General features: G+C 40.2%; 2 protein-coding genes across 4 annotated transcripts in view; one reads left to right on the forward strand and one right to left on the reverse strand.

The window, feature by feature from the left end:
* The window catches only part of slc49a3 (solute carrier family 49 member 3), a 20,835-nt gene extending 16,823 nt beyond the window's left edge, over window positions 1-4,012 (reverse strand). For both annotated transcript variants that reach the window (XM_080305131.1, XM_026183747.2), the window contains exon 1: window positions 3,530-4,012. In XM_080305131.1, the coding sequence (XP_080161257.1) occupies window positions 3,530-3,691 (162 nt within the window). In that variant the 5' untranslated portion in view covers window positions 3,692-4,012. The remainder of the gene's footprint in view (window positions 1-3,529) is intronic.
* A 4,396-nt stretch (window positions 4,013-8,408) lies between these two features.
* pcgf3 (polycomb group ring finger 3) overlaps window positions 8,409-25,215 on the forward strand; it is a 69,760-nt gene continuing 52,953 nt past the window's right edge. Inside the window, exon 1 of one of the 2 annotated variants that reach the window (XM_026183758.2) lies at window positions 8,409-8,554. The gene's annotated coding sequence lies outside the window, so the exon portion shown is untranslated. Of the gene's footprint in view, window positions 8,555-9,231; window positions 9,252-25,215 lie in introns of those variants that run through there. The other variant, XM_080305089.1, reaches the window with a different exon arrangement.

Raw genomic sequence — 25,215 nt, forward strand, 5'->3', positions numbered from 1 at the left:
AGTGGGAAAATCCTCATGGATGAAAAATACTTCAAAAAAAAAAAAAAAAAAAAAAAAAAAAGAGCTGCGGTTGTGTAAGCCGGTTATAAGCTACGACTAAAACCACATGCTGTGCTGACAAAAAGGAAACAACAGCTGCTGTCCTGCTAGATAGTAAACCAATGTAATAAATGTAATAAATAAACTCATTGTAAATGTAGGAGCTTTATGTATTCACATAATAATGACATCTTTGATTATTTAAAATTGCTGCTGCGATTGCATTTCTCTGCTAATAAACTCCTCCAGACTTTTTTTTAAAGTAGGGCTTTACTGTGAAAAGTCTTGAATGTGAATTTATCTGCAGAAGAAGAAGAAGCTGAAACTTTAATGTGCACACGTACTAAGCAGTAGGAGCTACCCACACTCCCGCTGAGATTTTGCCAGACTTGTGCGTCAGACTACACCGTGTTACATGACAAGAATTGTACCTGATAAACATCACCATGTTGTCACTGTAACTGATGATTTTCGTGTAGAGCAACTAAAAAGTGCACTAAAAATAGCTGAAATATCTCGAATCTAACCTGAATTTGTATAAAGAAGTCCTATTTTCATGACAAACATATAAAATACTTAATAATTGTAGCTTCTCAGGACAAACCAGGACATGTTTATACTTCTATTGCTTAAAAGGTTTAAATTATCCGTGTGTGTAACACCTTTTCAGACAGAATCCAATGTCACGCTTATTTAAACATGTTTAAAAAGGAACGTATCCATGATTTTTTTTTTTTTACTACACATATAACCTATAATTCACCTGGAAACAGGCAGCACATGTGTATGTGTGTATTTTTGGCCTGATGCACAAACAAACTGAATGTATTGGACCTGTAAACTCTACACCGAGACCACAAAGGCAGTACCAGTCCTGTCCTCTATTGTGTGGACGGTGAACAAATCCTAATTCATGCCGAGCTGGCGGGAGCTGGTCAGCTGATTTGAACACACAATGCTAGTCTTGTCCCCAGCAGGGAGGAATGCTTCTAGAAACGGTTTTCACACATGCCCCTGTTTTGTTATTTCACAGGTCGTATCAGATCAGAGTATCGCTTCCTCTCAATCCCACACGCGTCCATGTTTCAAACTGTGCTAAAATTAGATTTCATGCAGACTCAGACACCTAAAAAGCATCAAGGCGTGCACAATAACTGTAGGCAACATTAGGGGTGGGGGAAAAAAATCGATACTGTGTAGTATCGTGATATTTTGTTTGCTAATAATGTATCGATACAGGGACAGGAGAAATCGATATTTTGTTACAAAAAAGTTTTTGTGCTCTGACTTCAGAGCATGTTGATCCTTTTTCTCAGCAAGAATCCTGACACTGTCCAAATGTGTTTAACTTTTTTTTGGCAGCAATAAACATGACAGTTTACTTATTTTAATTTAAGACATGTTTTATTTTAATTAAGTTTAAAACTTTTTTTATTTTATGTAAAATTATATTTTGTTTTCATTGACTTTCAAATTCTTCAGTTGCTGAAGGGGCTGCATAGTTTTCATAAATTGCATAGCTCAGAATAGCTATAATTGTACCAGATGGTTGCATTCAGTTAAGTTGGACTAGACTGTAATACAAACCGTTCAGTTTGTCAACAATAAAACTGACTGAAATGAGAGAAAGACTCAGTGTAGACTTTGATATTAGATAAAATGAATATTGATAACGTTTACCTTTATGTACAGAATCTGAATATCGCAAAATATTTTTAAAAAATTGCAATAATATCGTATCGTGCGTTAAGTATTGTGATAATATCATATCGTGGGATGTATGGTGATTCCTACCTCTAGGCAACATGCGATGCTAACACGCTAAAAATGAAAAATCCTAAATTATCTGCAGAGATTACAGTTAATGCAATCTTGTCACAAGTGAAACTTTAATTTCAATATTTAAAATGTTTTAATTTAAATATGTTAACAAATTTTTTATCTGCAATTTGTAAAAACTGTTAGATGATAAAATAAAATTGCTTAGATTTGTGATTATTCATGACTTGGGATTATGTTTTTCCATGTTTGTAGCACCTTTTAAGGTCTGTTAGAATAAACTAACAAACAGAAATAAACTGCATTAGAAGAACTGGTTTATGACCTTCTGTTTTCTAAGTATTATTATTAATATAATTTGAACTTTAACTTAAGAGGGACTTACTTTGCAGGCCCAGCACGTTGATATTTGATCATTCTAGTAAGCTCTTAAGCAACAAACTCTATTCTTTGTCATGACACCGTGGGCAGAAATGTTCACCTGTTAACTCTGTAAAGACTCCAACAGCAGCTCCGTCAGGCTTACAGATCACTTCTCTTTCAGTACCTGCTTTAGGGAAGCCACAGCTTATGTGCACACTTTATGAATGACTGCAGGAAGACAACAACCGCTAACTGCTTTCACTTTTCTGTCACTGTGGAAACTTCGCTGACACGCTGAGTAAAAACTCACTTCCCACAATAAACCCACTAAGGTAGTCTGAGTCACAGCTGTTGTTATGTCGTGGAATAAAACACCAGACAAGGTTGTAAAATTAATTCTTAATGCAATTACAGATTTTCCATCTTCCCTACTTTAAAAACAAACTGTGATATCGCACCCTGCACCTTGACTCACAGGCTCCTTCTCTAGTTTGTTGCTGTTCTTTTCTTTATTATTTGTCTTATTAGGGACAATAATTAATTAATAAAGTTAAGAAAATGAAATAAATAATGTTAGGGAGTATTAGGATTCCTAGTTTCATTTTATCAGATTTTCTATAGATACCACAACATATCATCAATTCTCATCTCCACTGTCATCATATAGGGAAAACATGATATAATGAAAATAGAAACATGGGAGCAAACATTTTTCTAACACATATAAATGCACTGGTCAGGGTCTGTAACATAAGTTTCAGGTGTACACTCTGCACAGATATGTGGATGCTTAAATTAAAGGAAAAAGGGCGTTATGCAACATTTAATTACTGAAAACATGATTAACATTTTCAAACTCCCCTTTAATTACCATGCAAGACTAAATGAAGCCGTTGAAGTGTTTTGAGCATCTGATTAGTCCTTTATCCATGGTTGCATTGACGTGTGGTTGGGGTGGGGGTACAAAAGGATGTAAGCGCCACCCCATGTGTCCCTTTTAGCTCCGCCTCTGGCACACTGTACTTGTCAGCCCTGTTGCACAGATTTACATCTTGTTTGCTTATCAGCCTTATTTATCAGCCACGGAATGACTCTCTATGGCCTGAGGGCCTTAAACGGGAAGTGGGGACACCTGTTCCTCGGAACAATAGCTCCCATAGGGAAGAGGAGTCCCGTGGAAGTAGGAAGTAGGAGAACGATTGCGGGAGGAGCTCAGCACACCCTGCTTAACACTAACATCACCACCGGGGAGTTATACCAAGTCAAACAAACATATAGGGGGAACACCACATGTCCCGTGTCTACCTGTATTCATAAACACACCTGGTTTCACCTTTCACAGACTCACCGTTGCGTTGGAGCAGTTTAGGAGACACAACACCAGCAGCACAAACCACCTCCTCTTGTAAAGTTTGAAAAGCTGTCCATTCTTCAGGTCAGAGTTTGGTTCTCTGGAAACAGCAGCGTAAACAGTCCGAATGTCGTTGGAGACTTCGCCGCTATTATCCATTATTATTATTATTATTATTACTAGTATTATGACAAGTTAACCGGTTAAGCCAAACAGCTGCTTAGCTCCCAGAAGTTGAACAAGCACCGAAGTTTCGGTCGCTTTTGGTCAAAAAATCCCAGAAACCTGAGAAATGGTGTATGTCTACTAAAGTAAACAAGATATAAATCCATCCTGCTGTTTCCCGACAGACTGTAAGGACATTTTGTGTCTCACACAGAAGCCGGTAACTCAGTTTGAAGCCTGGAAAAAGTCAGCAATCCTCTGAACATTAATCAGGGAGCTACAAAGATCTTCGACTGAGAGGATGAGCCACTCCGCCCTGAAGAAAAGCGCTGTCAGCATGCAGAACTTAAAAAAGGGTTCTTCAAACTGAATGAGTCTTGCCTTCATAAACGATAAATAAATAATAAATCACTTCTAATAATTTCCGAAACACTGATCTGTGTGTTTTTTTCTCAATACATTTCAAGTCTAGAAAAAATCTAAAAGATTCAATTAAGCAAAACTTTGGACTGCGTTTATCATTTCATAAAGGATAAACACAGATAAATTAAACGTTAATGTGTACTGGTGTAATAGACTAAACCAAGGGTGTCAAAGGCCAAGATCGGCCTGCCAAAGCGGCCAACCCAGAAGTCATTAATAACTCAATGCAGTGTTACTTTTGCTGTGGGGTGTACAAGCATTCCACATCCATCCATCCACCCACCCTTCTTAAATACTTGTGCAGTTAGGGGTTGCAGGAGGAGCCTGTTCTAGATGACATAGGGCAAAAGGTGGGGTGCACCTTGGGCAGGTAAGCAGTTCATCACAGGGCTAATACAGAGAGACAGATAATTATACACTCTCAAAAACCCAACTAGAGACAGTTAATCTGCATGTATGTTTGGACAGTATAAGGAAACTGTAGAAAACGCGTGCAGCCACAAGGAGAGCATGCAAACTAACTCCGAAAGGCCCCAAATGGCCAGGTGGTTTAAACCAGGAAGTTGTTTTTGCTGTGATGAAACAGTGCTAAACTGCACCCTGCATCGGTGTTAAAATATATGTAAATTTAAGATATTTCCAGATCTAAGGTTGAATCATAAGGAAGTAATGATGTTGTTCGTTACTGTTGAGGGTTTTGAGGGATTTTCTCCATCCTCTGTAATCCATACATTTTAGCATACATGTGCATGCAATGGTTTTGCTGGTCTCACCCATGGACTTGATCAGCTTGGCAGATGTGACCAGTCTACATGAACCACACTAAGTTTGTAGCCGGGGGGGGGGACTATTAAGTGGTGACAGTTAAATTTGTGTCAACAAGATTAAAAAATGAGCATGCACACAACGATTCCACATATTGCACCACAGCATAAACTGGCAAAGGTCACTTCTTCAGGCTTCAAGTGTCGTTCACATTGCACCTGCGGAATGTGTAACACTTGCCATCAAAAAGCAGCGCTGACATGCAGATTATGTTATTTTATTATTTTATTTATGAGTAATCAGAAATATGACTAACATGACAGAAAGGAATGAATGCAGAACTAAAATGTAGTACCCCAATTTGTTATTCAAAGTGACAAAGACTGTCTTTTTTAGCTATTTATTCTAAAAAAAAACTGATGTAAAAATCAAACAACACACAGTGAAAAGACTTCCATTCACTGAAAACATGTTTTTAAATCATAGCACTGAAATTATAATGTATTTAACTCAGTCTTGAGATACAAGTTATTGTCTTTTGTATGTTGATGAAGCGAATTAGACTAATCAAACTAATCAAAAGTGTTGTAAAATGTATGGTTGTCTTGGAGACTTTGCCATTTACGTGTCTAAATGAAGGTGTAAAGCAGTTTTATATGAAGGTAAATTTGTAATTTCGGGGTTTTTTTTGCATGCACAAAATAAATGTGCTGTGCTGTAACAAGTTTGTGTGCCCAGGAATGTCTTTGCGTCAGCGAATCAGTCCACGTGACTCACCATTGCACTACTGCAAACTTTTTTTCTTTTAGCAGGAGCAGAGTGAGAACTCTTCACTCTTTTGTCCTTATTGACGGCACATGACCACAGCTCCGCCCTCTCTTTAACCCTCTGTGACTCAGTGTGGCAGTTCTGCAGCTCTGATTCACAGGAAAGTCGCGTGGAAAGAAAGTGAGAAATCAGATCAGTTCTGCTTTCATTTATTTCACCTGGTGTAAATTGCAGACGTGTTATGTTATCCATTAACCTGAAGACATTTGTAAGTTCAGGGACAGTTTTGATCAGCTGTTATCATGACTAAAATGAAATGCAGTTAAAAATGTTGGTGAACCAATAATATGTGTTTTTTATAAATAATAAACAGCCATTTATGATCTTGTACAGATCATCGTTGAAGTCTGCTGTTGTAAATCTCAAGCGATTTGACAAACAGATTTTGATCCAGATTTCTGGTAGGTGTTTAAGAGAGCACTGCAGGTGGTCTCACTTATGAATTTAAAAACAAAAGGGCTGTAAAGAAGAAGGATTTTCCACAATTTGGCATCCCCAAAACTTATTCTTATTACTGGCTTATTTCCATGGCTGGATTAGCCTCTTTTTAGAGAAATGTGCAGGGTCCCTTTTGGCTTCCAGCTTCATCATTTCTGTGCAAGAAGAAGACGACCCTACATTAATCAACAGACAGAAAAAAAATTAAAACCATACAATATTTTAAAGAATTGTCTAATAAATTATAATATGATGGAGGTTTATTTGTTTACATAGAGAAATTAAAGCACAATTTTACAACCCCAACAGATTTTCTACTGAGAACTGATTAGACTATTTTATATAGAACCCAAAATAAAGGAAGCTTCAAAAGTAATTTGACCAAGAACAATTGGAAAAGTTGATGGTTTGCTGCCCTGGAACCAGTTTTGGATCCTGGACAACACAGGATAAGGGCCACTGCCTGATCCACATAGCACCTAGCCTTCTGTGGGAAGAGGGCCCCCATAAAGATGGGCTCCTGTGCTTCACTTAAGGCCATGTGAAGTCCTGGTGGAGTTTCCCTTAGGAGAGCCTACCAGAGACAAATTGCTTTTGACAACACAGCTCATGGGAGCTGTCAAGTATCACAAACCCCTCTGATGCAATAAGGTGACAATCTACGCCCCAAAAGGAACCATTTTTCAGTTTGCTGATGATGCCTACATGGTGAGCTGATTTGGGCATATCCTAGCAGGAGGAGGCCCCCAAGCAGAACCAGGATACGCTGGAGAGAATATGTCTTTCAGCTGGTTTAGTTAATGTCCTGGTGTCCTTCCAAAAGAGCTGGAGGCAAACAAAATCTTCAAATTCCACTTAATGATTTATTGGTCAAAAACCTCTTATAACTTATAAACTATGAGTCTTAGAAGCACAATGTGCATCAACAATACATAGAAATACATATAAAAAGATTTAAAATATCACATGACTTCTGACCTCTCCTTAAAGGTCAAGAATTCACCTGATGGTCAAAGTGATAATAATGATAATAATGCTACATGGAGCTATTTATCTTTCTCACTGACCTTGTTTGTGCTGACAACAGAAAATGCTATATGAGGATGATGTTATTTTATTATAATTTATTATTTACATTACAGTAACAGGTTATAATTGTTTAAATACATAACATTTTTAATACACGCATAATTTTCCTGAATGAGTGGAAAGTTTTAGAAAATACCCAAAACTGTGACCTAAAGACTTTTGTCACTTGATAGTCATTACAAAATAATTAAATGAAAGCAATGTATGTGCTACAACATAAACGATTTAAAGTATATTAAATGGTAAATGGTAAATGGCCTGCATTTGTATAGCGCTTTTCTAGTCCCTAAGGACCCCAAAGCGCTTCACACTACAGTCAGTCATTCACCCATTCACACACACATTCACACACTGGATTTCAGCACGTCAGATAACAAAAGCTTGGACTTTGCACTTGTTTTTACTGCACTGCTGACTTCTTAAATAAAAATAACATTAAAAAGAATAAATAAAACAAAGTGAACATATACAAAATTCAAAACTAATTCCACTTTTATCTTTTATCACTTTTATTATTTTTTAAGCGAAATGGACTGAAACTCTGCGTTCTGTCAATGTAAAGACATTAAACTATACATTTAATCCCCGTGATTTCTTATGATAAGAAAAAAAGAAGTGTTTCAACAGCAGGTCTCAGTTTTTCTACATGATAAATGTGTCAGTTACAGAAAACGTTCTGGTAGCTCATTGACCAGACTATCTTGTATTTATAAACCATGAAGTTAGGTAATTCAAAGGAAATGTTCCTGTTTTTTAAACCGAAATTTCTAAAGCAGGTAGTGTAAAACATAATAATAAATGCCATAAAACTTATGAAAATACACTTAGAAGTCCAAAATCCATGCACTCCTTTACATTTTCAAAAGCCTTCCACTGACCCGCTTGTAGTCTTTCACGGACCGATTCTGGCCCCTGGTCCTTATGTTTGACACCTATGAAGTGCAACCTGGTGTTGCTATAAATTTTTATTGATTAATATGAAAGAATTCAAATAAATAAAGTATTTACAGCTTATAAACCCATAATAAAGAAAATGGTGCCAACTCGATAATCAATAACAGAATCAGCGGATCGATTTTCCGAAATTTGCCGCCCTCGTTCAACTCGCGCCCCTCTTCCCCCCCTCCCCCTCCCCCGACTCTACCGCCTCCGGCTCGGTCGCTTGGCCGCTCTGCGCATGCGTTCTGCCGCTTCGAGAGAACAGTTTCGGCCTGTTCCGCGACCGCTCGGTCATTTTCGCCTCTTTGTTTTACTGATAGTGGATTTAACTCGGATTCAACCTAACATCCAACGGACCGTGCTGCTCCCAAACAGGTTAGTTCGTCTACCTGCACTTCTCCTCCTCATATGTCCGTGCTCGGCGGGTGTGTGGCCGGTTTACGGTCCCGGTTTGCACCCCCTCCTCTACATTTTTTGCTTGTCTCTTTCCGCTTGGTGCTACGGGGCACGCTATACGTGTTGTGTTATGTGCCTGTGTGTGCGTGTGTGTGTGGTAGTGGTGGTGGTGGTGGTGTATGACCGGGCCCTGCAGTTGTAGACCGGGGATGGGGGTTATTTTTGAGGAGGTAAAGTCTGCCGTAAAGGTGGCTTTAATGCTATCCGGGATGCACACGGTTAGCCGTCCCGGAGAGGAGGCTCTGGCAGCAGCCTGTCTGCCTGTCTCGTCATGTTTAAATGCTGTTGTTCTTCTAAACCAAACACCAGTTTTTGCTTCCCAGTGAACTGGAATGTTCTTGAAGGAAACAGCTCATGGTCCACCATTAGGCTCACCACCTCCAACACCTCCTCCCTCTCCTTCTCCTCCTGCTGTTGTTGCTGTCCAAAGTTCAGAGGAGGATCTGTGTGTGAGGTTCGGATTAAATGGAGACACAAAGTTGATGCCTTTTCTTTTCCCTCTGGGTGGATGTCGCCCCTCACAACCCTGCTCCTCCTGCTCCTGCTGCAGCAAACCCTGGGTGACATTGTGAGGGGGAAGGCGTGCAGCCAACAAGTCTGTGCAGCGCTTTTATTTGTACGTACATATGTGTATGTGTGTGTAGGGGGAGATGCGGATAAGGATCAGCTTTACACAAGCCTTTTAGTATGGTGGAGTCAGTTGGACTGAATACAGGTTTAGATGCGAGGGTTTCCCTTAACTTTACACCACGAGGAGAATCTGCAGCCTGGGAAGCATGCTGTGGGTGATTGCAGGTTGTGTCTAGGTGAGAAGTGGGTCCAGTTTTCTTAGGAATTAATATGCACGGTCACAGACAAAGTTTTTGTGTCAAAACCTGTCAAATCAAGCCGTTTTTAAGTGTAACCAACCATCTTATTGTCAGAAAATGTGCTCTTAAATTGGATGCTAGCAGTGAGATTTATGTGCACATGCCTGTTGTCAGAATTTGGTTGAAAAATCAAAAAGCCTGATCACGTTTTCTTACATACATATGCCATATTTAGTTACAGTTAAAAGTTTGGTTAGTATTTAAAAAGAATGGTAAATGGCCTGTATTTGTATAGCGCCTTACTAATCCCTAAGGACCCCAAAGCGCTTTACACATCCAGTCATCCACCCATTCACACACACATTCACACACTGGTGATGGCAAGCTACATTGTAGCCACAGCCACCCTGGGGCGCACTGACAGGCAAATTCATTTTGAGAAATCTGCTCATGGTTCGGATGTTTGAGCAGAAATGCACGTGCACATTCCAGTATTCACAGTTTAGATAAGGGTAAAAAAAAAGGTTCAAAAGTCTGTGAAATCATGCCTTCGTTTTGTCTGCATTGGAGCCACCCTACTGTCAAAAAACCCACTCCTCACTTGCTGTTCGCACTAAGAGCTTTATGTGCACAAGCCTGTTGCCGTCTTCATCTGCTGGAGGGGAAACTTTGTCCTTTCTTACTTTAAATCTGAATTGAAAAGCAGGATTTTGCCTCTTTAAGAACAGATGAAGGCTGTCTTGGTCCAATATGCATCCTATGGCTAAGTGTAATGTAGTGTATAAAGTCTAGAATGGGAGAAATTGTTTATATTAAATTCTGAGAAGGTCATTTAACTTCTTTTTAAAACAGAAGTTATGAAAGACTGAATATTTGTTCATTTCTGTAAATGGTGTAAACAATCCTGTACAGCAGTCAGACGGAGAGTTTTGTAGTTTAACGTTTAAGTGTGACGTTGCTGTCTCACAGTGGAATAAGGTCATCACAGAAACCACTGTTACACACAGCGGCACATTTTTAAAATCGCTAAACAAACAAAAGCCAAAAAAACAAATTCAGCCTCCCTCTTGCATCGACGTCTAGACATCTTTTGATCTGCAGGTTACCAAATCAATGCTCATGCTGACTATAAACCACAGGCCGTCAGACTGAGCAGACTTTTGTTGCACGGAAACCAGGGTGCTCATCATGCCAGTGATGAATTCAAGCTGCACCTTACAGCAACAGAAAGTTGACCTCCATAACCTCACTGATGCCATTTGATTCAAAAGGTTGCCTGATGTTGGATGGGTGAATAATTTCGCTGCTTTTCGGAGTCTTGATAGCTTTGATTCGCCTGAGATGTCTCTTCTAACCTGCAGCCAGTGTGCTTGTGTTTAAACAGCTGAGCTGCTTTCTGATGCTTTACATCATCACAGAGGGAAGAGATGCAGCATTTGGCAAGGCCAGGTTCTCCTTGATGGGGCTTTCACTCACTCTTTTTGTTTTTTTCTGCACTTCAGTTTAAAGTGAGTTGCTGCTATTGTCTGTCACAGCTCCAGCTTTTAATTTAGGTTGTAAAACACTTTGATTCACTTTAAATTAACTTCACTGAGCCTCTCAAACTGTGCTTGCATTTACCACATGGTATAGTTGCTTCATAGCACTCCACATATCCTCTTAGTGTCTACTTTCATATCGGGTTTCTGCTGACTTTGCAGGGGAACCCTAAATTACCTGCAGCTTTTCTTTAGCGCCGACCTCTGACCTGGATTCAATGACACCTAACGAGGTTTTCTAACGTTACAGTGAAATTTCTGCATTTTCATCAGTGGTTAATGGATACAAATGGCCAAAAGAACACGAAGCTTGACCTCTTTACCCCGAAACATGCATCTCTGCACTGTTTTAACAATGTTAATGGTCCCACAGGGCAGTCTGATAAAACTGTCCGCCCTGCAGGACAGGCGAGCAGTATACGACCTCTTAAAGCATAGCGCTTCTTGATAATGAGAAAACTCAATAGTAAGTGAAGCTCCGGTAGATATAGCATTTGTCTCTTTCCTTGGACAGGAAATGATCTCGGGCAGCTCTCTAAATGAGCTGCTGAACGACCGTGGAGAATCCCTCGCCTGCAAATCATGCTGCAGCTCAGCGAGGCTGATCTCACCCGCTTCAGCGCTACTTTCGCTTTTTCCTCCTTCACACGGTTTCTTTGAACATTCAGTAATGGGAAATGGACACAGTATCACCCCTTTGGTTCAGTCCTTGCCCATCTTTACAGGTCATATACCGGCAGCAGTCCTAATAGTGTGTGTGTGTGTGTGAGTGTGTGTGTGTGTGTGTGTGCAAGGTTCCACAGATACTGATAAGATGATGTGATACTGTTGGAATTTCAGGAAAAATTAAATTAGAGGTATCAGATGGGTGCAAAGCAGGATTGTGTGATTAGTTGGTGATTTTTGAAGTAGCAGAAGTTGAGGGAGGCTTACATTCTTTACAGGACAGCACCTCCTTTTTAGCTGCAGCTGTGTGCTTCATGGATGCCTCTGTGTCAAGGAAGAGGTGTCATTGAAATTAATGATCGCTGGGAGGGGAGCTGTCTTTTTATAATGCAGCAGTTGTCAGTCTGATGTGGCCTGAAAGCGCGGTCATGTCACCATTTAAACCTGCAAAATAACTTCCTAATTTTTAAGTTGAGAGAACGCTGATATAGTCCATGAAATCCTTATGAATTTGTCACATTCTGCTGTGGTTAAATGCACATTGGAGCCACACTGAAGTCTTCTTGATTGTAGTACCAACTGGCGATTTTGCTCTTTAGGGAAAGGTGCAGAACGAGCTGGTTGACCTGTTGGCTCAGGATGTTTCTGGCAGCTCATTAATGTGGCACTGTCATTTTCCGGTGCAGCTGTCTAACTGGTGTTGTACATTAATGAAACAAGAATCAATTATTTAACTGACTGGTATTTTTGGTGCCTACTAGCAAGGGCAGCCAAATGTAAACTTGAGGTTGTTATTATGGCCTATAATTATTTTTTTAAAGTAGTGCTGCCTCCTTGTAGTAGAGTGGAATTTGGGACGGGTCTAACCTGAGCAGTTTTCACTCATCAGCTTTGGGCTTTTTTCCAGGAATCAGGTTGGGATGCTTTTCCCAGTATCACATGTAGTACGCAGCAGGAAATAATCCACTTCAGCCATGCTCCATGTGGTTTAGGTGAGGGGAGGAGCCTGGATGGAGCATGCAGGCGACTGCTTACTTTTCACCCACTTGCTAGTGGTGAATGTGCCGGTCTATTAGCTGTGCTTTTTGTACACTGACTCATCCCAATATGGACTATGTAGAAGGATGCTGGCAGGTGAGATACCAGCTAATGTCCAACCCGACTGCACCGAACATCTGCGCTTTCACAACCACTCCAGTCATTAATTCCTGGAAAGACTCAGGGCTGCAGCGCATGTGTGCAAATGGCTCCAGAAAATTTAGTTTTCTAGTTTCTGTTTAATATTGAAAAACAGTACATTTAGCTTTAAACCACGATTTCTTTGACCACAAGTCAAAACCAGTGTCTAGACACAAAAAATGAAACCAAATGAGATCGAAACTCAAGATGAAAGTTGAGGGTGTGTTTGTGCTTCAACTGCTTTATATTCTTCAACTAAGGGTTTTATTTTTCTCTTCTTTTATTGCTTTTTAAAAAGTCTTGCATAGGTCGTTTCACACAACAGGAGCTGTTGTTGTTACTTAATCACTAACAGCATCTTTTTCTAGTGTGATCAGATCTTAGAGTGATTACAAGCTGCTTTCACACATGAAGAGGAGGCACACACATCACACACATCAACAATCTCCTGCCAGGAATCTGCTGATATTTGTCAGTACTTATATTAATGCTATGATTTTTTTTTTTTTTTTTACTCCTTATACTGAGGCGATCATTGTTATTCTTTCGCTAATAAACTAAAAAGCTGAGACAAAAATGTAACGCGAAATCAACACGAGGAATTGATGGTGCTGAACAGGCCAATCATAATTGCTGTGGGCTTCTTGGGAGGTGCACATCAGGGTACGATGCACAGTTCCTGCTGAAAATTGAACATGATGAGGAATGAGAATAGTAGTTTTGAATCCACATGTCTTGTCTCCTGGATACTCTACCCAGCAGAAGCCTCAAGTAAACCTAATGAGCTTTATAGTAGTGAGAAAGTCAGCTGTGACCAATAACCTGGCTATGTTCTCCTGACCTTGTCCAGATTTCAAGTCTGAAAGCAGTTTTATTGTAGCAACAGAATGGGACGCAGCGTCTGACATTCCCATGTTATTCTCCATAGATAACGTTAGCTAATGCAAACAGCAGCCAGATTCTTTGAAGAAAATTTAACATTTCCAACAAACCCAGGGTGGAACCAGGTGGAATTATCTATTTTGCAACACAATTTAGAAAGTAGTTTGTTTTCCTGTGTTGTTATTTACATAAGGGCACATAAAAAATCTCAGACTTTCTGGCAGACTTTTTCATTTATTGCATAAACACAGTGGGTTATCTGAAGCAGCCATAAGGCCAGAGGACAGAAGGAGACACTTAAAATCGGTACAGACTTGCAGTGAATGTTTTTGAAGCAGCTCGGTCTGCGCTGGCTCTGCTGATAAGATTCATGGCTGTGCTCAGGCTTTCGCAGATCCTATCTGTTCTATGTCAACATCTCAAATAGCTGGTTGTCAACAGGTGGTGTGAATTTAAATGGTTTGCTTTGCCTTTGTGTTGACATTAAAAACATTCCCTGACATGCTAAGTGCTGCATTCAGGTGGATGAAACGGCAAACAAAAGACGGGGCGCCTGTGTTTCACGTCCTCATTCTCCTTTTTGTCTTTAGTTATCTGCTTAAATGTAGATGACACGACCGCAAGTTTGTTTGTGTTAGAATAATTGGTTAAGTCGTTTGTAGTATTTCAGGATGCATGTAGCATAGTGACAGGGTAATAAACAAGCACAGCGCGGCTTCCAGACTCACTTGTTAGTTCAGCCAGTTTAATGAAGACAGGAAGACGGTGTACGTTAACAGCTCGGATGCACAGAGCTGCTCTGGAAAGGTTTCTCTTTCTGTGCTTTCAGTTGATGTCACCTTCCCTCTGGCAGCCATACTGCAGCTCTCCAGCTGCAGCTGACTGATTTGCAGAATATTTGGTAAATCTGCTGCACTTGTTTTCACTTGTAAATGATATTTTAGCACTCTGAGAGTGCAGACTTTGTATTGAGATCGAGTTCCTTTTGGATACGGGCTTGTGGCTCAAAGTTAGCCAAAAAAATGCTAAACATTATATCCAACCAAGATCAATATTTGAGATGCTTGCTACACACCGAACAGGACTTTATTGTTAAAATATAAAGATGGCGATTAGGGCTGCCACGAATAGTCGACTAGTCACGATTATGTCGACTATTAAAATCGTCGACGACTAATTTAATAGTCGACGCATCGTTTGAAGCTTTGTAAGATCACAAAGGACGCAGGAATGAGTAGTAGGATTTAAGAGTGTAATAACGGACTGAAACAGAAGATGGCAGCACTGCATGTACAAGGATGCCAGCTGCCGTTAAATCCCGAAGAAGAAGAAGCTGTGTCCCAGAATTCATAGCGCAGCCCAGCGCAGTTGTCAACAATGGCGGCAGCTAGTTAGTTTTAATATTACTCTTATTATTCTTTCTGGGTCACAAAATAAACGTTTAACATATTTTCAGGCGAGAATGTAGCTGTGTAAACCTCAAATATCTGCTCAGTTTATCAAGACACCACATATTTTCAAAAGCGCTCCGACGTTTTCGGAGACGTCTGTTACCCACTAGCTCGTTAGCTAGCCGGGGGCAAGGCTAACTAGAGCCGTGAGAACACCGGACTCACGGCAAATCGTTTTCAAACCCACCGCCGTCTTTCGCTAGTCAGGTTAAACATATATATAAGTCACTTAGATAACTTAAAAATGTTATTGTTTGGCTTTCTTTAGTATTTTATTTGTTCCTGAGTAAATCGGTTTGGCTGAGATTAAAGTTATAGTTTTTGCACAGCTAAAACTGTCAAGCAGACAGCTGATTATCAGAAGTGTGAGACGCTGGAGAATATACTCCAGTGTCCTGTTATATTTTAGAAAGCAAGGAGTTTATTAAACTTCACCGAAACAATCTGCAAATTTCATTAAAAATTAATAAACTACCATCTTGTCTTTATTTTTAGTTAGCACAAACACTTCAAGCTGTAAGCTAATGATAGTTATATAAGACCAGATGCTGCTGGTGCAATAAGCTGTACGTCCAATGGATGATGATCTGATTAGTCGACTAATCGCAAAAATAATCGGTGACTAGTCGACTATCAAAATAATCGTTTGTGGCAGCCCTAATGGCGATGCAGCTTTCTGGTTCACAAACCCAACTTTTATCTAAAGGTGCAGCTGTAAATCATTATGGTCATTATCCTCTGGAGTCCAGAGGCTCATTATTTAAACTCCTCGTAGCTGTATGCCATAAAGTTATGATCGGGAAAAATGCAATCAGTGGTTTTGCCAAGTAACCTTGAACACAGATATTTCTTAATATACACCAAAATATTCAGAGCAGCGATATCTGTATAGATAAAATACAGGTTCTCAAAGTATGCCCTGGGGGCCAGTGGTGGGACTTGGTAACGTTTTGTGTGGTCGGCAAGCTTGATGAGACTTTCTAACACTAACGTTACAGATGTTATCAAGCGATGCTAAAATAAAGGTACAAGGATGACAGTTAACTGCAAAAACCACAGCTTCTTTAACAGACACATTGGAAACACTGACTACATGCACTCAAAAGTTTCCCCATCCTCAAAGGTGAAGCTATAATTTATTTATTTTTTGGCCTTTTAGCCTTTATTGGATTGAGATGGTGTAGATCAGCGGACCCCAACCCCCGGGCCTCAGACTGGTACCGGTCCGTGAGTTGTTTGGTACCGGGCAGCGAGAGTTGAGGCTCAGGTGTGAAATGTATGGTTTTTATCGGTTTTCAGTGTTATTTTGTTATCGTTTTTATCGTTAACTCTGTGTCCCTGGGTCTTTTCACGTGTGTTATGAATAAATCTTCTTTTTTTCGGTACTGGTACTAGTTTTATTTTGTTGTATTTATCCGCAACACCTTAAAGGCCGGTCTGTGAAAATATTGTCGGGCATAAACCGGTCCGTGGCGCAAAAAAGGTTGGAGACCGCTGGTGTAGATCACAGGTGTCGAACTCCAGGCCTTGAGGGCCGCTGTCCTGCTTGTTTTCCAACTAACCTGACCTTGTAGCTTCTTATTGGCAAAGCACACCCGATTCAGGTAATCAGCAGCAGGCATGGCAGGGCTATCTCAAAAACTAGCAGGATGGTGGCCCTTGAGGACTGAGTTTTACACCGCTGGTGTAGATGGACAGGAAAGTGGGGAGAGAGAGGAGAAGACATGCAGCAAAGGGTCGTGGGTCAGACTCGAATTGGGGCCGACTGCTCTCTGGCCATTCGGCATATGGTCGCCTGCTCACCCACTGAGCTAAACCAGGACCCACAAAGCAATAATTTTGAGCAAAATGCAGCTGAAATATACAAAATCCAAGCACATTCATGAAAAGAGTCTCGTCAGTGCTCTGCGTGTAGCTTATTTGGCAAGTCTCAAGCAAACACCAGTGACAGCACTGATTAAAATTTTTTCCAGTTTTTCTACTCTTTATGTTCACCACCACCATCTTAGATTGCTAACTTGGTTGGGCTGCTCTGACTTTCGAAGTAGTACGAGCTGAACGGGCGTCCCACATTAGCACGCAGGCTTCTGACGTAATCTGGAATGCAGCATAAGCCCAGTTCCAGACCGAAAGATTAAGACCTTCACCGAACCACTAGTCTTAATCCCCGTTTTGGCAATTGAGCACAAGTGTTTTTTAAATTTTTAATAGCAGTTTCTAGTCAAAGATATTGTCTCTTATACGCTGTCAGCCAAAATAAAAAGTCTAATGCTGCTAAACAGCTGAATCCACATTCACAACAATGTGCTGTTTTTATGTGTGTTCTGTGGGAGAGCAGATTTTATTAACCCGCAGCTCTTTTTGTTTGTGATTTAACTGCAAAGGCTGTAAAATCACCAAAATTCAATTATGTAACTTCCCAAGCTGTCAGTTGTATTGCAGTCTTTTATGTAGCAACCTATCGCCATGCCCTAAGGACAAAGGCGGTTAATCCAGTGCTGAACATGTGACTTGTTAGCTCGTCATAGACCACATGAGTTTGAAAGTAACAAATGAACAAAACTTTCAGTTAGTTTTGTGTTTTTTTTTTTTTTTTTAGACTTGCCGCCCAGCTTTCAGTCGAAGGATCCATAAAGTTATGATGCATAAAGTTACTCAAGGACGTGTTTGAAAAAGGTTGTGACCACATCGAATCACCACTGTTGTCTTGCCTGTTTTGATTTTCTCCCCTCAAACTAAGCTGCAGACATACAATCTAACAGGTCAGCTTTTATTTAGTTGTCAGCTGTTTGATAAAATGCGGTCAAGGGTCAGCCAAGGTCTGACTTCTCCCTGAAGTCCAAAAAGAAGCGTGGCACAAGTGACATTACTGTTTAGCATCTCTGTCCTTTTAACAAGCCCAGAAAGCCTTTTCTAAGTGAACGTCGACACGCCAAATGAGGTATTAATTACTTGCTTGCCTTGTACTTTGGCCAAGCTCGTACAGAGCTCTGATAATAACTCTCATCTCAGGATCTGTGTGTGACGCGCCCTGTCTTTTTCCCGCGGCCGCTAGCCCACAGTTTGTGGTTAAAACTGAGAAAAGCAAGACGGGACTACAATTCTGCCAGCCTGTTAACCAGCAAACCCACGTAATGGCTCATTGCATTCTTCCTGTTGCAGCAAGCTTCTTCTCCACCACACACTGACTGGTGCATTTGAATATTATAATTTATGAAACTAAAACAGGAAGTTTTAAGTATATGGGTGTAAAAATTAACAGTGTGAAGCTGTGATTCTCCATCCTTCCTGTAAAGACTGCAGCGTGCCAACAAGCGGGCATATTGTTTGGGTTTAAATATGCTTTAATGGTGTCGGTGGAGGGTTTTATGTGTAAGTACGTTGTAGTTTATAGTTTGTGCCTTACATGGGTTGCTTTCATTTTGCTTCGTCTTGTTGCTTTGTATTGTTTGAACTGTTTGACAAATGTAAGGACTTTAAAGATATAAATTTGTGCTTTGTGAAGTTGTGACTTCACAGTCCGTCACCAATCACGTCAAACTACACAAACATACGTCTATTGCATTGATGCTAGTCTTTGGTTAAAGTCCTTCAGTTTTCCTTTATTCCCTTTATTAAAAGTAGAGATTAAAAGTAGTAGCACTCTTTTTAGTCTTAAGTCAGCTGGACTTTTTTAGGTTAAAGTGCTAACGACAGCCATGACTGGATAGAAAACGTTCAGACACAGTTCTCCTGAATCGACTTTATTTATCTTGCTGTCAGTCAGCTGTAAAAGCTCTAGACTTCAAAATAATTTTGTTTTGCCACTCATACCTTGCTAGGGATGGGTATCGTTTAGGTTTTATCCGATACCGGTGCCAAATCGGTACTTTTGAAACGGTGCCGGTGCTTAAACGGTGCTCGAACCGGTGCTTAAAGAATGGAGAACACAAACTTTGTCCAAAAACCTCTCATGTTCAGCTGTTTTTTTTTTTTGTAAAAAGATAACAATGTGTGCCTTTTCTGCAGCTATGTGGCATATATGGTATCACTCTTGGCTGGAAGCAGTGCTTAATCAATGGAAAAAACACAAACTTTGTCCAAAAACCTCTCATGTTTAACTGTTTTCCACTTTTTCTTTGGTCATTTTAGCCTTTTTGGCCAGGGTGAAGGGAGTATCTGCCATCAAACAAGAAGACAGCCGCATGTAGCTATGATGATGTTTGCTAGTTCACCTTACCTGCATTAATGTAATAACGTGGTTAGCCTACTCAACGTAAATTACACACTAACAACATTAAGCTACTCACGCAGAGAAGAACGGCTGCTGCTGCATCATCATCCTCATCATTTCTGCTACACTGGCAGGGCTAGGGGCCAGGACTCTATTCCTCGGGTTTTTGGGGGATGTTGCTCCGGGTCCGATAACTGGCAACCCACCCGACGTGCACGGTGTGAGGTCTCGCAGCAGGCTATCAAATACGGCGCATTTCTCGGCTTTAAAAAAAAAAAAACTCTATGCGTCGCCAGCTGTTTAATCGGATTCTTGGTGTTACCTCCTTTGACAGTATCAGCTTAAAGCACTTGTTGCAGGCTGCTGAGTTTGCATATTTTGCTGTGAAGTACAGCCAGACTTTTGACCGCTTCGCCTTGGGCATTTTTAATCTGTAGCTCTGCTCTAACAGAACGTACGTACCTGGCCCCGCCTACTATCCTCGGAAACGTAAAATGATTGGCTAGAAGTGTATCACAGCTCAGGAAAAAAAGCACCGAAATAAAGCACCGAAATGTGCGCTGCTTTTCGGTCTGGTTACTACCATTTATGTCAGAACGCACCGGACACCAGTACCCATCCCTATACCTTGCCTTCAACTATTTAAAGTGAAGTGGCCGATGTCTCAGTAAAGGTTGGTTGTCTCCTTCCCCTAACACCATCAGAAGAGGCACCTCTTTGACCTGGAGACCTTTTTCTCAGTAGGGTGTGGATGTTTATTTTCAGGTGTAAAAGTATAAGACAGAAATTACAGTTTTAGGTCTTGTTAATTGGTGATAAGGGTTAATAGGCTGTGAAACCATCAAGGTTAGAGCTTTAGGAAGATATGTATTAGAGATGGACCGATCCGATATTACATATCGGTATCGGTCCGATACTGACCTAAATTACTGGATCGGATATCGGAGAGAAATAAAAAATGTAATCCGATCCATTAAATATCAAAAAAGCACCTCACAAAACTTGCGACCTGGCGTAACTCTGCTCATAACAGTAGCACGTCGGAGCAGTATGCATCACGTGATAGAGCGGCTGTGGCGTGCGAGACCTGTCAGCGGTCTGGTTGTGTATTTGGAGCCTGGCTACCAAACCGCCATTTCATCTCTGAGAAAGTTATCCCAGAGAGAAGTAAAGCAAGTGTGTAAGTTCATCTCTGAATGTTTGTAAAGCATTCCAGCGTTAGGCTCAACAACCGATATATGGAGCGACTGCCTCTCTCTCCCTCTCCTGCTGCTACTTCAATCGTGAAACTGATCAATGATCAGCTGATCGGCTTTTCTGTCAAGAGTCCGTCTCTCTTGTTTGTTTATCACCCACTTCACGCCAGAAAGAGGAAACCAGCGGCTGAACAACAGCAGCACGTTTAAGCTTGATAAGCTGTTGTTAGAATTTATTTAATATTACTTTCTACACCAGGATCTTTTTCTGCGTAGCTGACGCTGGTAACTGTGCAGGGGTGGATCTAGCAAAGTTTAGCCAGGGGGGCCGATAGGGCATGAACAGGGGAAAGGGGGCACAAAGACATACTTTTCTTTCTTATTCTCATTTAAAATGTCTAGCTTTTAATAAATAATTATCTGAATCTTACACCCAAAGTTTTAATCTGATGTAAAATGTATAGAAGTCCATTACTGTATATAGTAACTGTTAAGTCTAATATAGTAAGCTAGTACTTTTTTTTTTGCTGGGAGTTTGCAACCCTATTAGTTAGGTTGCTTAATATTTCTGCTAAGTACTCTTTAAAATACCAGAATAGGGAGGATGGAGTAGGTTTAAGTTTATTAGATTGATCAGTATTGCTGAACTATGAAATATTTTGGGTGCAGTGTATTTTTTGCATACAGGTATAACAGAATAGCTTCAGTGTTTGTTTGTTTTTAAACTTGAGTATGAACTTATACAAAATGCAGCAAGATATTAAAAAACAGTTTTATTGATTAAAAAAACACACTATATCGGATTCATATCGGTATCGGCCGATATCCAAATTTATGATATCGGTATCGGACATAAAAAAGTGGTATTGTGCCATCTCTAATATGTATTAGAGATGGACCGATCCGATATTACGTATCGGTATCTGTCCGATACTGACCTAAATTACTGGATCGGATATCGGAGAAAAATAAAAAATGTAATCCGATCCATTAAATATCACGAAAGCACCTCACAAAACTTGCAACACGCCGTAACTCACCTCAGAATGTTAGCACGTCGGAGCAGTATGCATCACGTGATAGAGCAGCTGTGGCATGCGGGACCTGTCGGTGGTCTGGATAGCATTTGGAGCTTCGCTAGCGACCTGGCATTTCATCTCCGACAAAGTTATCCCGAGAGAAGTAAAGCAAGTGTGTAAGTCCATCTCTGAATGTTTGTAAAGCATTCCTGCGTTAAGCTTAACAAGCGACTGCCTCTCGCTCTCCTGCTGCTACTTCAATCGTGAAACTGCTTAATGATCAGCTGATCGGCTTTTCTGTCGCGAGTCCGTCTGTCTTGTTTGTTTTTGGCCCACTTTGCACCAGAAAGAGGAAACCAGCGGCTGAACAACAGCAGCACGTTTAAGCTTGATAAGCTGTTGTTAGAATTTATTTAATATTACTTTCTACTCCAGGATCTTTTTCTACATAGCTGACGCTGGTAACTGTGCAGGGGCGGATCTAGCAAAGTTTAGCCAGGGGGGCCGATAGGGCATGAACAGGGAAAAGGGGGCACAAAGACATACTTTTTCTTTCTTATTCTCATTTAAAATGTCGAGCTTTTAATAAATAATTATCTGACACCCAAAGTTTTAATTTGATGTAAAATGAATAGAAGTCAATTACTGTATATAGTGACTATTAAGTCTAATATATATATACCCTAGTAAGCTATAGTACTTTTTCCTTTGGGAAGGTACCATCTGTGCAGTCTGCAATTTTGTTGAAGAAAGATGTTGAATCTATTTAATATTTCTTGAAAAATAATTGATTTCTGTGCATTTTTTTTCACACTGCATCAAATTAAGGTTGATTACGTCGATTAAGCATCATGAGGTGGAGCGTGAGGGGTGGTTCCCTATTTTTTATTTATTTATTTTTGTTGTTGCTGGGAGTTGGAACCCTATTAGTTAGGTTGCTTAATATTTACGCTAAGTACTCTTTAAAATACCAGAATAGTGAGGATGGTGTAGGTTTAAGTTTATTAGATTGATCAGTATTGCTGAACTATGAAATATTTTTTTTGTATACAGGTATAACAGAATAGCTTTAGTGTAGTTGTTGTTTTAAACTTGAGTATGAACTTGCAGACTTGCAAAATGCAGCAAGATATTTTAAAAAAACAGTTTTGTTGATTAAAAAACACTATATCGGATTCATATCGGTATCGGCAGATATCCAAATTTATGATATCGGTATCGGTATCGGACATAAAAAAGTGGTATCGTGCCATCTCTAATATGTATATAAAATTCCCCATAGTTTCTGTCATTTTTCATGCAAACTCTGGTTTTTGGACTCTTTTTCTATTGGTTTTGGATTGTTGCTTGGATTAAATAAGAAACCCAAAACCACTCAGATTGACTTTGAGGGGCATTTTCCTCAATGATTTAAAAAATTTAAAGTGGCAGTAGACTCCTGTCTCTCCTCTGTGCCTCTGTTGCAAAGATTGGTTCCATTTTAACCTGTTTGCATCTCCTGGTTGCATTACACTAGTAAGTTAACAAATTTGTTGCTTTAAGGTAATGTAAATAACCCAAATCGTTATTTCTCTATGGCGTAAACGGTCGACTGGGCTTTCAGTTTCTGCCAGTCTCTCCTTTCACCTTCTGTACCTTCTCTTTTCTTTTGCTGGGTCAAGGTTTTACATTTATTGTGGCTGTTTCACCATCCAGTTTTTCAGCTACACAGAGTGTTTGATGGTGACCCTCGTCCTGTTGTGGTTATGAGGCTTCACTGGCAGACGGATGTGCAAAGTTACACAGAGGCTTACAGGAAATCAGCTGTAATCATGTCACTGTTGATTTAGTATTTACTACATAAATGCAGTTTTAACATACAGATGCACTCCACTTCTTTGGGCCTAACTCAACCAAAACTGGCAGTTTGTTGGAGATAATTTGGAGCAGTTGGATCTGTGACGGTTTGATTTGCAGCTCGTAACAGCAGTCGGTTTAGTTTAGACCCGAAAAGATCAAATTTTTTTTTTTTTAGTCAATGATGAGAAAACCTGTATGAAGCTCAATGTCTCATTATTTGGCGTATAAAATGCAAGTTTTTTATTTATGACAGCAAATTAAATATTGATGGTTCTAGGCTTTCTTAAGAAATAATCAAAAGGTAAATTGATAATAAAAATAACCCTTGGTTGTAGCTCTATTTCACTTTATTCCATCTCAGTAGTCTTATTGAACGGTTGCAGTTTCTCAGTATGATGGGGGCCGTTACATTCAATTTCTACTGCTGTAAAACGGCAGATTAAGAAGGCCCCCATCTTCCTTACTACCGGAAGAAATGCATTCGTAATTTGAAGAGCATAAAACTCAGCAAGCAGAGGAAATGGCTTAAAGTGCTCAGGGTTATCGATTCAAGCTGTAAGACGCGTTTATAATTCCTGGTGTAAGAATGGAAGCGGAGACATGGACAAGCAGTGCTGCTGTTAATGTGGCCTTAAGCAAAGTAGGCCACTCCCAGTCACACCACTGGTGCTGTTAAGTTGCAAATTGCAGGTGACTGTGGCTTAACTGGGTGTAACTGAAAATATGAAGCAAAATTATGAAGAAAGAAAATACATGTTCAGCAAACCCTCCCTGGGTAAATAAAGGTTTAAAATGCAGTATATCACTGAGGCATTGTCAGGATAAGTGGTAGGTGGAGGACTCCTGCACTGTATCGGCTTGTTAGAGCAGTGGCATTTCTGATGGGGGCCTGAAGACGGACGGAGTGAGTTAAGTGAATTTTGACACTTGAGTCCTTTAGAAAAGAGACTGGTGTAAGGTAATTACAACACTTAAGAGCTAATTGTTTTATTTTATCCAAAGACAAATAAGCTGGCTAACTGGGAGAATATATATCACAGGTTTAATTCTCACAGCATTAAACTTGGAGATATATCATGTCTGTATATCAATTATCTTTTGATGGCCAGTACCAGTTATTAGCAGAGATGGGCGATTACTATTGCAAAAAAAGGGAATTAGATTACCGTTACTTTCCCGTAAGCACGCTGCGTTACTGCGTTACTAAAACCGTGATTCTTTTGTGACAGTGACGTAAGCGAGTGCGACGTTCATGGCAACAGCTGTGTGCAGATCAAGAATGGATAATATATCGAGTGCGGGAGAGAGTATGAGCGTACAGCGTTTAAAGCATGGAAGTACTGACCTCACTTTGAGTTTGATTCTGTAAAAAGTGACAAAAACATTTGCGTCCGCTGTCCACTGCATGGGAAGAAAACTTCTTTTTACAGCGAAAAAAATCCCTTAACTTCCGAGGAAGCACCGAGTGCGCTACCAGGGAATGGGCAATTCACAGACAAACTGGCGGATTCTTCCACTGAGCGCTGCGGCACACCTGCACCAGGGCAAACATCTGCCTGCCCCACTCGTGCTATACAGTTGAAAATAGAGCAACAGGACCGCTAGTCTTTGATTTTATTTATTTTCTGCTGTGTTTTACTTGCATCTATTTGAAAGACTGAGTGTAAACACAAAAAACATTTTATTTTATATGCCGGAATATGCAGAAAATAGGTTTAAATGTTAAACAAATGTCTTCCAGTCAGACAATGTTGCATATAATTTAATTTTTGCTAGATGCATAAAGTT

Source organism: Astatotilapia calliptera, chromosome 2 (genome assembly GCF_964374335.1).
Source record: "Astatotilapia calliptera chromosome 2, fAstCal68.1, whole genome shotgun sequence".
Classification (NCBI taxonomy): Eukaryota; Metazoa; Chordata; class Actinopteri; order Cichliformes; family Cichlidae; genus Astatotilapia; species Astatotilapia calliptera.